Below are 14678 nucleotides of genomic sequence, written 5' to 3' on the forward strand. Positions count from 1 at the left end.
ACTAAGGGACATCCATGTGGGTTCCTCATCCCCTGTGCCCTAAGAGAAACAATTCTGCAGGGTGCTTCATTTCCCATAGAGCACAGAAAGGCTTTGAGAGAAGGGTTAGAATGGCTGGTTGGTGTATAGGCCACACTCCCCTGGTTAGCGCAATGCAGCTGCTGTGGAAGGTACTGTGGCTCCAATACAGTAGCCCCACTGTTGTACTAAGGGCAAAGGGGCAGATTCCATGTGCACCTAGCCCCCGTGGAATTAGCGTGTACACAGTCAATATTTCACATGCACCATTCCCTGAGCTATATATGATGCACCACACTCTTAATTTTAATACTTAGGAGTTAATTTTGTCATCATAATGGTGGATAGTGTCTCCTATTTCTCCCTCCATTAAAACTCTGCCCATTTTCACAAGCTGGAGTGATACTTGCATAGCAAGAGGCTAATATGTGACATTTAACCACTATCCCTGAAAACTGCTAGCCAGAATTCTTGCAAAACTATTCAGTATGTTCCCCTTCTGGCTTTTGAAATGAGTGACAGTGCTTCAGTTCAGATAACGGGAGGCTAAGGCTGGTGTTACTCACAAAGGACGTGGTTCGTTCCTAATAAAACCTTAAGCTAAGAAATGGCATATGGCCTTTTTTTTTAGGGCCTAAAATAATTCTTTCATAGAATTGATTCAGAAAACTTTATTTTCCCTTCTTCCTTGAAGGAACCCGAAAGCTGAAAGGAGGAGGAGCTGAAAAGAGGTGGTACATGGTGGGAATTTCCCCATTGCAGGCATATGAATTGCCTTCCTGTTCTTCAGCAGTCTAGGTTCAACCTCTCCTAGAGTTTACTTTTTTTTGCAGGGGAAGTGGAGAGTCAGCATGGCTGGGCGAGTATTAGCCAAATTTGTCGTCTCTTCTTTTACTGCTGATTTGTTCTTCCTGTTGCTCTCTGCTATGCAGTGTTCAGGGCTGATTTGTGGACAATTTGAATATCCCTTATATAAAAGATGCTGCAAAGAGTGTGCTCCTGGTAAGTCCTCGTCATCAACTCAATCTTGACAGTCCTTGTTAGATGTAAAGTCCAGCACTTAATGAGGTAGGGGGGTGGGGGAAGTAATCTTGTGAACCCAAAATGTTACTGACATGTCGGAAACAAAGTCTGAACTATAAAATACTGTTTTATAAGGTGTCCAGTTTGTAATAAACGTTTTCCGTAACTGAAGCGGGTAACCTTGAGAAACCCTATGCATCACTCTACGGAATGAAATCTTCAAAGACTTGTCTACGCCGGCGTATTTTTCCTAAAATTTCCCACTGGTGCAGGTCGATGATGGGAGCATTAGCAAGGACTGACTGCCGAAATCTTAACTAACCTATTGTCTAGCCTGACTCAGATTAGCAGTAAATGGCATACCGGTTAAAATGCTGGTGGACACAGGAGACTTGTTGGTGCTAGTACTTGCGTTGTAGCTGCAATGGTGGGTCATCTTAAGAAAATAGGTCTAGTATAGTTAAGGGTAAGACACTGCAAGATGTCTTTAAAGCGGCTTCCATTGAAACAGCGTTTACTGTCGCTAAAGCTTATATATTTTTGTTTTTATTAAAAAGTGTCGATTGACCATATGCTCTCCTATTGAAGAGAACAGGGCATGCCAAACATCACTGGAAAAATCAAGATTTATGGATGGCCGGCATCTTTGGATTTTTAAATTGCTCTGTAGGCATGATCCATATGCCATGTGGACGCCTCCCTGTGAAGAGAGCTAGTTCTCTGCTTCACGTAATTTATGAGCATGATTTGGCAAGACCATAGGCAGCAGCAAATGGAGTACTTGTTTCCTCCCACTTTCTCCTTTTTGGTAGAAACTGAATGAATTTTGCTCTGTCTGTTTTTTCTTTCTCACCGCCACTGTTAGAGCGGAATGACAGTTCTGCAATCAGAGCTGAGGAAGTGGAAAAGTGCAAAAAAAATACACAGGCACTATTAGTTGGAGATGATTATAGAAATTACTTGACAACCCAGAGTAACCACAACTGGCATGTGACACCACACTGTACAATGGGCAGTCTGTTAATAGAAAGTGGCATGTAAAGTTCAGGGCTGACAGGAAGGGAAGGTACATTCTCATCTCTGCAAGATGGTTAGATTGTGTGCTTCCACCTTTTTGCAAGAGGTTTTTTTTTAAAAAAAAAAAAAAAATCCCGTACAGAGTTGTCTATGCATCTTCAAATTAGAGCTCTTTCTTTATTCACAATTCCATCCCACCCGTCCACGTAAAATTTGTACTGCATTAGCTACTGCAGCGAAAACTGACATCAGTGTTTTCCAAAGATACTGGTTGTAACAGATCCCCATTTTTGAGAGTTGGCTTGCCACACGAGCCCTCAGGGTATTCCCAAAGCTACTGAATTATGAGGGGTTTTGAGTTCCTCATTCTAGGACACATCCCATTCCTGGTAAGTGGCTACAGACAATACCTCATGTGTCACATGCTACTTTTTTTCTCCTTAATGTGGTGAGGGAGTTTCCATGGGCTGTCGCTTAGTTAGAAGCTACTGAGTAAGTGCTAGACTGGGAAGACATGTCTCCCTCCTGTCCCCGCGGGTGAATATATTACTATGTCTTGCAATTAATTACTGAGGTAAAGCAGTGGATACATATAGTCTTTGGTAATGGCCATATGAAAATGCAGCTGTCAAGATAGTTGATTTAGACAATAGCTTCTGTGGTACAAGGTCATTTAATTGTGGGTGTTGTGGGTTGGTATGGTTTTGTTCAAATGAATTCTTTCCCAGCTACTCGGAAAATGCCCCGAATTTTGCCTGCCAGTTCTTGGAACATTCTGCATTCAGGAGAGTAGTCTGTTTCCTGAGAGTGTAGGATGTGCAATAGATAGATAGTGAGTTAAAGGGTTTTAGTGCTGTGAGAATAATGAGTTATCCTTTCTCAGAACTGTTTGCTGTTAGCACCCAGTGAAACTTAGAGAAAATGAATGAGTGGGGTGGAAAAAAGTACAGTGTGATCCTCATTTTCCAAGAGCAAGGGTGAGAATAAAACATTAATTACAGCTGGATTTTAAAAGTACGGAGCATAAAAATGATTGCTCCTTATTTTCAAGTAGCCTATACCAGGGTTCTCAAACTGGGAGTCGTGACCCCTAAGGAGGTTGCAAGGTGGTTACATGGGAGTCGCAAGCTGTCAGCTTCATGGGGCTGAGAGTCCCGAGCCCCCATTAAATTAACCCCATTTTTAATTTATAAGGGGGTGTCGCACTCAAAGACATGCTGTGTGAAAGCGGTCACCCATACAAAAAGTTTGAAAACCCCTGTACTGTATGTTAGGCCATTAGCGAGATATAGGAAATGTGCCTCGATACCTAGAGCATAAGATGACTCAGAACCTCTTGATACTATTCCTGGCTCTGCCACTGACTTGCTGTTTGACCTTGGACAAGTCATTTAATCCCTGTACCTAATTATCAGTCTACGAAACAGAAACTAGATTGAATTGTTACCGACTTCAAAAGTGTTGTGAAATGTAATTAATGTTTGAAAAGCATTCTGAACTCGGCTGAAAGTACAAAGTACAGTATTGTTGCATTATCTGTTGCAGCAACATAAGGGGGTCTCATTTCTTGCAAAAAAAACTACCCATTATATGCAAGTTCTCTGAGGAGAGTTTCTGGGCTTGAGATCAGGGCACAACTGACCAACATTTAACAGGGGGAACTTTCTGTCCATTCAGGCATTCCTTTAGTATAATGATGTGTGTATCTAAAACAAGTACTCCTCGAAGGGGGAATTCAAATTCTGAGAGAGAGACATGGGATATGTTACCTAGCTGCCTGTAACAGCCGTGAGTAAAGCAGATAGCAGCAATCTCTAGAATAGAAGGAGAGAGATGTGTGCTGTCGTGTTTTATATGTCACTTTACAAACGTGATTTGATTATTTCCTGACATACCTCTGAGTGGGCTAAATAACAGTGGGATAGTGCAGGTGGGGAAACAGAACATTTAAGCCCAGTGCCACAGAAAAAATGAGCATCAGAGCCAGAATTAGAACTCGGGACCAATGCTTGAACCGCTGTACCACTCCACTCCTCTGATCTCAGTTATTATGCCATCTTACGTCACTTCTGAATTAGTGATTTGAATTCAGACTCCTCTGACAGCTGTTTTGGCGAAAGTGAAATGATTTTGGTGGCGTTAATCAAGTTCTTAGCGGACAGACGCCATGCTAATTAAGCATGTTAGAAATAAATAGGTGTTCATATTAGACACTGCTATCATAGTGGGCACCTGTGTCTAAGGAGAGAGGCTGAATCAATTTCCAACTCCTAGAGGCGGTCCAGGATGTTGGATGGTGCCAGGAAGGACTTCAATGCTATCAAACCACAAATCTGAAAGGCAGAGCTAATACTGATTTGGGTACAAAACAAAACCGATACATTTGCGTGAAGAGTTAATTTCCCACATCCTCTGCATCTCCCCTCCCTCTCCCCATCCAGTTCTATGTATCCGTCAATGTATTTTCAGTTTGGGCCATGGGGAAGTGCTCTGAAAAGAAGACTAAGAGAAGTATGTCCAGATCCTCCAAGGTATATAGACTCATATGGTCTATTGATTTCAATGGAAGTCAGGTGCCTAAATAACTTTGAGGATCTGGGCTAGAGTGGCTGATCCTACAAGCTCAGAAGTCAAGGGGAATATGCAGGATTGGGTTTATAAACATTTCCTTTTGCACAGTGTTGCTCAACTGAAGGTGCTTCTCCATTTACTGAAACTTATTTTACAATTTTGTAGCAACCTCCCTGTTTCAAATAGGAGCCCTGTATTGATTCAAGATCCCCCTCTCCCCCATGAGTCAATGTAAATACTCCTTGTGCTGTGAATTCCTGCCTGGAGAATCTTTACTTTCATCCACCTTCTGCAAGCCTCTGTTAAACAGCAGCTCTATTCCTGGATCTGCCACGGCCTCACTGCGCGACCTTGTCACTTGCACTCTCTGGGTCTATTTTCCTGTTTCTAAAAAGGGGCCAACAATATCTGCTACTGTGATGAGTGCCAATATAAGAGCTTGGATGGATGCATAAATACCTCAGATGGGAGGCTGTCAGGCTTAATTAATTGATGTTTAATGTGCTTTGAGATCCCCCCCCCTAGAGAAAGATGCTATAGACATGCACGTTATTAACTATTTAATTGCTGCGTGTCGTAATAGGTCTATCCAACCTACCTGCTATACCATCCATTGTATCTGTTTGCTTCTTGGTCCCTACTAAGGCAGTTCAAATGACTTTATCTTGGTGGAGGTACTGTGGGAAAGCCGCAGTATTGTACAGATATCCGCCCCTTGTATCACAGCTGCAGTGGCAAATTGACCCTTGGCAGTGACCTCAGCTGCGTACCCTGACATTCAAAAGGTTCCGTTGTAGAAAAATGCTGTTTGGGATGCATTGGGGAAGGAGATGGATGTTACTGTCCACATTTTCAGAATGCTAGTAGGTGTCTAGAAGTGGGTCGTGGCTATTAATGCACGGACAGTGACACAAAGGGATTCCTCTCCTATACATGCTCTTTGTCCTAGGTGAGGGAATGAGAAACCGCTGCTCGCCATCATCAGAAACCGAGTGCGTCCCCTGCCAAGATGGATACTATAACTCAAAGCATAACTACTATTCGTGCAAAAGGTGCACCATCTGTGACACAGGTAAGTCAGCGATGCAGTGGCCACTTCTTTACAGGGGGTCCCCAGAATATCCCCCTAAAGTCTTTAGGTGCTCTTCTCAGGCCTCTCCTCTTTCCTACTCCCCAAAGGGCTGGCAGATAAAGTTTTTGCATAGACAAAAATAGCCCGGTTTTTCAAGCCATTATAAGAGCTGGTGGAGTTTTTTAAAATTTTGACAAGATTTTGATGGGGGGGGAAAATGCTGGTTTAATTTTTCTTTTTTTTTTTCTTTTTTTCCATGTTTCAAGTCAGAGAAACTGGATAAGACTCTAACTTGAACCCATTCATTCTGCTCTTTAATGACCTGGTTAAGTGGCACAAGGGAATCCATTGCATGCAAACGGGTTCAAGAGACTAGACTTGACCTCCATGTCTCCCGTTTGCCAATGCAGAACAATGAGCGTTAGGCCAATTAATTTCCTTTCTTCCCTTCCACCTCCCCAACTCTGTTGCTCCTAGATAGGGGAAGCATTGAGGTGAAGAAGTGCGATAAGATCTCAGATACAGTTTGCGTGTGCATGAAGGGTTACACTCTATACGACAGCGGATCGTCAGAGGAATCTCCATCAGAAAATGGTGTGTAATTAGCTTTTTTTTTTTTAATTATAACAGTATTCCTCCCAGTGAAAAGCACCTGCTGGCTGTTTTGTAAATTATCTCTGTCTGCAAGACGACCATTGCTAACAGGGTGGTGTGCAAAATGCTGCCACAGGACTTCTCCTCTTTAACCTCCATAAACACTCTGCAGGAAATGCAAGGTACCTCGCCAGGAAACAGAATAAAAAGGGTGTTATACTTGTTCAATATGCTACCTTCCCTTTGTACAGACCCAAATGTTGACTGCAATTTCAATGGTGCTGTTGTATGTACTCTGGTTTTGCGTGACACTCTGGAATGGAAGCTGTTTTACACATTGTAATGCTCATGTATCATTCTTGCTCCAGGTTTATCCAAAAGATGTTCACAGCTACTCCAAATCTGTATCAAGCAACCATAGTTTTAAAATATTGTCTCTCTTTTTCAGACTGCTTCCCTTGTCCTGATGGGCATTTTTCCAATGGAAACAATGACAGATGTTGGCCCTGGACCAAGTACGTATCCCTCATCCAAACAAACTGGGCTTAAACTTTTTGTTTCTTGCACAGTAGTTAAGGGTTGCTCACAGCAGACCCTTCTATCTCCTTCCCTAAAGTCAGTATATGGAATTCCCAAAGGTAAGCCAGCAATTAATTTCAGTAAGACTTGTATTCATGATGACTCTTAAGATCTCTGCAAGAGGGCTATGTGCCAGCTCATGGGATGCACTGGCATCCTGCATTTTCCCTTTTCCACCATGATGGCTTCAGTAGAAAGCTGGCCAAGTGGAAATTTCACATATCTGGAAAGGGCTGCACCACCTCACACAGGGAAGCTATTCGTGATTGTAGCAAACCACATGGAACCTGAAGGGAGGACCACAGTTTGCAAGAGGGAAGAGTTTGGAGGAGGCTCCAGGAAATTGGCCTGTGTGCACATGACTAGAGCTGATGTCGCAACATCCTGATAAACGGTTTTCTCCGTAAAGAGCCAGTTTAGTTTTACGAGCATGGGGTCTTTTCATGTTGTTAACCCAGCATGCATTGCCTGAAACGATGATGTTTTCTTCCCTGAGAGCAATTCTACACCCCTCTTCTTTTTGTCTCATCCCATGGTGTTCTCTCTAGTTGAGCAGAAGTTGGGAATACAGCTGCAACCCATGCTCCACTTTGGAGTGGCTACTGAGCGTTGCCGTGGAGGGATCATCTGAATTTCCGATGTTCAAGCAAGCAGGAAAAGATTTGTTTTGTTTTTGTTTTTTTAATTAAAAAAAAAAATCCAGGCCTCCTTTATACAACATAAAGAAGCTCCCCTCCCCCACACACACAAATTTGCATATGCTCCATCTTTTTTCCTGTACAGGTCATCTTTATATTCGGCACCGAAGCTATTTAAATAATTCCATTTATTTATTTACACTGGCAGCTGCACCGCTTATGGTAAAAAGACTCTGAGAGCTGGGACAAAAATAGAAGATGCCATCTGTGATGACCAGGACAAACAGGCCACCACACTCCAAACATCCACCTTATACCTCTCTATCATCAGCCGCAGAAGCAATGGATCTACTACAGCACCCACCCCCTTCACATCCAAAGACCCCCTTTCCACCATTCCCGTTATAAAGGAGACTAACTGGGGTAAGGCCAGGCTGAGTCTTGTCTTCGAGTAGTTGCCTCCTTTTGCCTGCTCTTCTGAACAACTCTTTTGTTCCCCTTCAGTCTATCAAAAACGCTTCTGCCAAACTCCTCTTCCTCCAACTATATCAGCCCCCTTTGTAACCAGTCACTTCAGATTTCACATCCCCTTCCTTAGCAGTTTCAAACTCCCCGCACAGCTCTGTTACTGTCAACATCTCACCAGTTGTTGCCTGCCTGCCTCCTCTTTTCCTCTGCATGCCTCCATGGCCCCTTTGTTACCTCTTTCCACAAGCACCTCTGTCCCTTCCCCAAGCATTGGGATGCCTTCTCCTAATCCTATATGCCATGCAGCCTCCCTCTCCTTCTCAGACCTATTTTCCCACAGCCCCACAATGAGCATTCCTCTCATCCTGTATATACACAAAAATAATTATATCTTAAAAAAAATAACTCAAGGCATTAACAAGTATCAGAGGGGTAGCCGTGTTAGTCTGAATCTGTAAAAAGCAACAGAGGGTCCTGTGGCCCCTTTAAGACTAACAGAAGTATTGGGAGCATAAGCTTTCATGGGTAAGAACCTCACTTCTTCAGATGCAAGTAATGGAAATTTCCAGAGGCCGGTATAAATCAGTATGGAGATAACGAGGTTAGTTCAATCAAGGAGGGTGAGGTGCTCTGCTAGCAGTTGCGGTGTGAACATCAAGGGAGGAGAAACTGCTTCTGTAGTTGGATAGCCATTCACAGTCTTTGTTTAATCCTGATCTGATGGTGTCAATTTGATCAGGATTAACAAGGTGATTGTACCACCCAGGCATCCCATAACCTCTCGGGTGTATTCCTTCCTCAAACAGGAGGGATGACTCATTTCCACTTCCCCAGTTTATTTGGTTCCTGCTCTTCCTTAGCCTCATGTACATGCTAGATTTGAATTTGGCAGCTCTCATGACCTGCCAACTCTGCGAAACCATTTAATCTCTTGCCATCATCGCCACCTACCCACTTGCAGTCATAGTTAGCTTTTAAAAACTATGGGAAACGTGGACACCCTGACTCCTGTGACATAAATGTAGCCTTAATGGTAGGACGACATGTTCACTTCATGGTTCTGAGGTGGCCACCGTTATGTCATTATCCTTACTGGAATAGTCATCGCTTTCTCATGCATTCAGTCTCCCAGGTTTCATGCTCATCATCATCTTGTTTGATTTAACAAGTTTTTGTGTGATGCTCATCATCGTGGCATCGGAGTGCCTACGTTGTACGTAACTCGGGATGGTAATCATGCAGGGGCCCAGCAGTGTGTGCTCTTGCACTCTCTCTCTCTGTCTCGTGTGTAATGTTCTTCCTTTATTTTTCCCCTAGGGTCTTTATCGCTCATTTTGATTTGCTTAACGTTGCTCATGGTATCTGGAATGTCCATCCTCCTCTTGATTATCCAGACGACCAAAAAGGAGAAGCCAAAGAGGCCTCCTGTGAATGGACAACTTGGTGAGTCTCTGTTTAAAAGCTTGCTGTTCTACACAATTAATTTGGAGCGAATGGGTGGATAACCTGTCTCTCAGGGGATGGCTACACGACCGTGTAGGCCCAGGGTTCAAACTCAGGCTCAAGCCTAATCCCCCTTCCTACTAAACAGACATTGTGCTAACGCAGGGCTTAGATCCAAGGGCCTAGGACCCTATGGGGTAGAAGGTCTGAGCCTGAGTCAAGCCGGGACCCAGGGTTCCACCCCTATTGCTTTGCAGTGTAGACACAGCCCCACTGGAATCATGCTTTTGGAGTCTGCCAAAAATATTCCGCAATCCCCCTGGCCAACTTTTTGTCCTCTGGACAGTCAAGTTTTTCACGCTGCATGACTCCCTAATTTAAAAGAACTGTGGTGGGCCTCGAACAAAGATTTGCATACATCCCTGGTCCTTTGCCAATGGGAAAGTGCCTTGAAAAACATTAAAAACTGTGCTTGTGGTCTGGATTTAAGGCTGACCCAGATTTTTCATTTTTATTGGTCCCTGCGTAAGTTATAGTGCCTGGGTCTGGCCGATGCAGACAGTTGCTGGAGGTGCGGGTCTGCCAGAGCTGAGAACTGTTTTGGGGGATATATCTGATCACCCTGGAAACTCTCCGGCTCACAGAAAGCTTGGCTCTCGAGAACAGTGCCTGTAGCCACATGGCTTGCTTAGATGGAAGAGAAAATTGCCTCCAGGGGTAGAAGCTTGACTTAGGGATCTGGATGACCTGGTAGCTAAAGAGGAGGGGCCTCAGACAAATCTGAAAAGATTTGGTCTAACTTTTTAGAAGGCTTTAATTAACCCTAAGTGGATGGGAACTCAGATGTTCTCCTTTCCCCTCTCTGCTCCCTTCCTTCTCTTCCCAGTCCTTTATCTTTTCTTCCTCCTGCCTTGCTTGCTGTTCCCCCTTCCTCCCTTTTCTCTTTACTTCATTACTCTCTTTTCTGTGTGGCTTTATAGCTACCAAAATATTTGACACACTCACACTCACACTCACACTCACACTCACACTCACACTCACACTCACACTCACACTCACACTCACACACCGCTGAGATCAGCTCACCAAGGAGGAGGATTGAATTTATACAGCATGCTGAAAAAAATAATAGTGCATCATATACCCATTGAGTGAATCTGTGACACAGGACCAGCGTGGCTGAAATATACTGTATCTGCCTATGTCGTCAGAACTTGTATTTCCCCCTCTATTTGCAATTTTGTACTTTCCTTCTTTTTTTCTTGATCTCTTTTCTGTTTTTCCCCTTACATGTGGAGAGGGGAATCAATAATATACAAATAATAAAAAAAAAATTGCTACTCTGTCGGGCAACCTTGCAAGATGCCTGCTGAAGTTGTGACCCTTTTCTATCCATTTACAAATGAGCTGCCGCAGGGTCTTTCATTCACCTTTTCCAAATGAATGAATTGTTTGACTGACAAGGGGGCGGGCACTCCATTCAAAGCCAATTAGACGCTTGGTTCTGGGTCAGCCCACAGCTGCCTGCTCTTCTCGTTACACAGCAACAATAAAATATGTTCCCATTGTTCCCTAAACCCATCCCACTTCTACTACATACCCCCTATCGGCTAGACCAGCAAGCAGTAATCTAGAAGTCGCTCCCTGCCTTAGTTGTTCTGTGCGCCCATGTGTGCATGAAACCAGAAGAGCCATTTGCTTCTCTTTCCCCTCCTGCTCTATACAAAGTTTCTGTACTCTGTGTTTTTCAGATGGAAGGAGCTTTCGAATTCCTATCCAGGAAGAGCAAATCGACTCCAATTCCAGCCTCATCAAAAACTGATTCCCTTTTAAACTACAGTGTACTGTCATCTGAGCCAGTGGTGGCTCCGGGCACCAGCACTCCAAGCGTGTGCCTGGGGCGGCAAGACGCGGAGGGCGCCCTGCCGGTTCCTGCAAGGGCAGCAGTCAGGCTGCCTTTGGCGGCATGCCTGCAGCAGGTCCGTGGATTCGGTGGCAATTCGGCGGCGGGTACGCCGAAGCCGCGGGACCGGGGACCTCCTGCAGGCAAGCCGCCAAAGGCAGCCTGCCTGCCATGCTTGGGGCGGCAAAAAAGCTAGAGCCGCCCCTGATCTGAGCCAAACAGTAGGAACCTAGCAATGCAATAACTACTCCCGGCGGCGGCTCCAGGCACCAGCGCCCCAAGCGCATGCCTGGGGCGGCAAGCCACGGAGGGGTGGCCTGGCGGTCACTGCGAGGGTGGCAGTCAGGCAGCCTTCAGCGGCTTGCCTGCAGGAGGTCCGTGGTGTTCGTTCCAGGGCTGGCTACACCCCCGGTCTCCTTTCTGGTCTCTCTAAGTGCTCCCCCTCAGGTCTTAGGCCTCATGCCTGTTCCTCTCTTGGGGTGGAATCATGTGATTCTCCCACTCTTAGACTGAGACGTGGGCTATAGAACCATGGGTATCAACTGAGCTTACCGAGCAGGTCCAACTGAGTTTGGGCACCTACCATTCTTCCCCTTGGGAGTTTGTGACCAGCGGTATATGGTGAGCAGACCTTTTTGAACCCAAAATATTGTATTTAGCAATAGTAGAATGCATTAGAGAGAGGATTTCAAAACAAATCTAGCCCTACCATCCTTTGGCGACCTAGGGAGGCCTAGCTTCTCCAGACCCCCAAGTGGCTCCTCTTTCCGAGTCTCATTCCAGTCTGGTTTCCCTTTTGGCTCTCCCTCCCCCTGAGAGAGTGACCCCCTTTAAACCTTGCTAGGATCCTTTGTTGTCTTGTATTTTGTGGGCCTTGACTTTTCCTGGTCAAAACAGTTTTGTAGGTTGTCTGGAGACATGGAAACAGAATCGTGGAAGGTAATAACTCCAGTACTGCCTCTTAACAGTTTTTAAGCGTTTGTTGAGAGGTGGTAATCTGGAGACATTCTGCTTCTTTCTGCCTGTCAGATTCCTGTTAAGCTAAACCAGTGTATTCATACCATCCCAATAACTCTTATTAAAGGGTAGTCCAAATCCGTGTGTCTGTGTATAAGGGCAGAGTCTTTATATTCACAGCCTTGAGAGAAAGCAAATTCAGATACGTGGGGAGGAGATTAAGAGACGGCCACTCAAAGCGAACAAGCATGCAACTTGTCCCGATTTCAGACTTTAGCACTCAGCATTTGCACTGCTACTTCACCTGCAAACCCAACACCCCCCCACTCTTGTGCTTCCTGTTTGCGTTCATGTGCATCACAATGAACATCCTGTTAAGAGGGGTGTTTGCAGAGGGGAAAAAGAAGGTGAAGGGTGGGAACAGGCTGCATGAAAAGCAAATGCAGAGACTATGAAAAAAGGGAGGGGAGCGGAGGAAAAGAGAACTTCCAATGAAAGCATAAATAGTATTTATTGGGCCAGATCCCCACCCACTGACTTCAGTGGAACTACGTGTGTGCCACTGGGGATCTGGCCTACTGTCTCCATCTACGTTGTGTGTTTGGCCCCCATGTGGACAAGCGTAGCTTTCAAGGATTCTTCTGGCCCTGACATCACAATTAAACTGAATCACCCCATGGAACGAAATTCCAATCAAACTCCAGCTAACTATGCAAAGCCCCAAATAGTTGGAGGTTCACAACCTGTCAGGCTCCCCTGCTGCTGGTTCTTGCCCCTTTCCGCTGTTGCTTTTGAACTCCTTTCTGTGCCCACAGGATTATCCTTGTTCGCTAAGTAACCTCAGCAAACCCCTCTCTGACTGCAGCTGTTGTCTGGTTCGCTTGGCAGAACACGACAATGTACAACGAGGCCCCCTAGGTACAATATTTCTTCTTCTTGAAATGAGGCGTTGGCTGGGAGCAGCCAATAGATTGATATTCCAGTAGTGACACCCAGTGACACTTTCTGCAGCTAGCATTATAGTACAGTTCTGCAGAATCCTGCTGGTAATGGATAGACAATCCAGACCCAGGCTGCCATTCTGTATTTGAACACTCTGGGGCAGTTCACACTCAAGAACTGAACAAGCACTGGACCTGCTCCTGCTCCCGGTTGAAATAAATAGGAGTTTGGCAATTAAATTCAGTTGGAGCAGGAATATGCTCTATGAACAAATGCTACACTGTATCTGTAATGGAGGTGCTGCATGTCTTCATGTTGGCTCATAGATTTTCAAGGGGGTGAATGAGTTTTAAAGTTAATGGGAAGTGCCCTGTTAAAGACAAGCTGTGAAACGGGTCTTGGGCAAATCACTGAATCCCTCTGTTCCTCAGTCTGCCCGTCTGTAAAAACCGGAGTGATGATATTTACCTCCTTCCTGGCCGTGTGGGTGAGGTTTAATGTGAAGTACTCTTTCAGGGCTCTTTGAAAACCGAGGGGTGGCAAGTTGGATTGGCATCCAACAGCGACAAAAGCAAAAGATTAGCCTTTGCACTGTACAAATGAATACGTTAATTATCCCCGACATATTTTGGTTTGTCTAATATAAATGGGTATAGTTTATTACATACCCTATGGTCCTAGCTCTGCAAACATATACAAACTAGCCTCCAGAGAGACTACTTCTGGGCTTAAAGCTAATCATGTGCATCACTGTTTGCAGGATCAGGACCTTACTGTGTGTGTACTTACTTATGTGTATATATTATAATATATTTTACATGTATATTCACAATCATGCAAAGTGTGATGATTATTTTATATATATGATATAGATCACAATATTTAACATGCCTGTAAGAGTATGTCCACACTGCAATTAGACACTTGCAGCTGACCCGTGCCAGCTGACACAGGCTAAGTGGCTGTTTAATTGCGGTGTAGATGCTCAGGCTGCAGCCTGGGTTCTGAGACCTTCCCACTGCCCAGGGTCCTAGAGTCCAGGCTCTAGCCAGAGCCTGAATGTCTACGCTACAGTTAAACAGCCCCTTAGCCCAAGCCCTAGTCAGCTAGCACAGGCCAGCCATGGATTTTTAATTGCAGTGTAGACCTATCGTGAGTGAGTTTGGCTTACCTATAATATGTTCCACGATTTTGCAATATATTTTCCTATAAATAGCTTTGGATGTAATTTCATGTGCCTTAATGTATAAAATAGAGGAAGGGAAAAACAATCCAAGTGCTATAGTGGAGCTGAGAAGTCTTTTTCATTTTAAATGCCTCTTCAATATGTAGTGAAATATTTATTTTGTATACAAAATAGCTACCACATGTGCCAAAATATGGCACGTCTTCCAGAACACAACAGCTGCCTGAAAACATGTTTTTTAAAAATACACCTCTACCCCAATATAAC

The 14678-nt window shown here is 44.6% G+C and overlaps 1 protein-coding gene across 1 annotated transcript; it reads left to right on the top strand.

Annotated features, from left to right (window-relative positions):
• Window positions 1–669: 669 nt before the first annotated feature.
• On the top strand, window positions 670–11412 carry TNFRSF4 (TNF receptor superfamily member 4). Its single transcript, XM_034753686.1, has 7 exons — window positions 670–1020; window positions 5579–5701; window positions 6179–6295; window positions 6744–6810; window positions 7721–7935; window positions 9298–9423; window positions 11175–11412. The coding sequence occupies exons 1-7, from the start codon at window positions 870–872 to the stop codon at window positions 11243–11245; spliced, it is 870 nt and encodes a 289-aa protein (XP_034609577.1). The 5' UTR covers window positions 670–869; the 3' UTR covers window positions 11246–11412.
• Window positions 11413–14678: the final 3266 nt, after the last annotated feature.

The sequence above is a fragment of the Trachemys scripta genome, chromosome 19, assembly GCF_013100865.1.
Source record: "Trachemys scripta elegans isolate TJP31775 chromosome 19, CAS_Tse_1.0, whole genome shotgun sequence".
Lineage (NCBI taxonomy): Eukaryota > Metazoa > Chordata > Testudines > Emydidae > Trachemys > Trachemys scripta.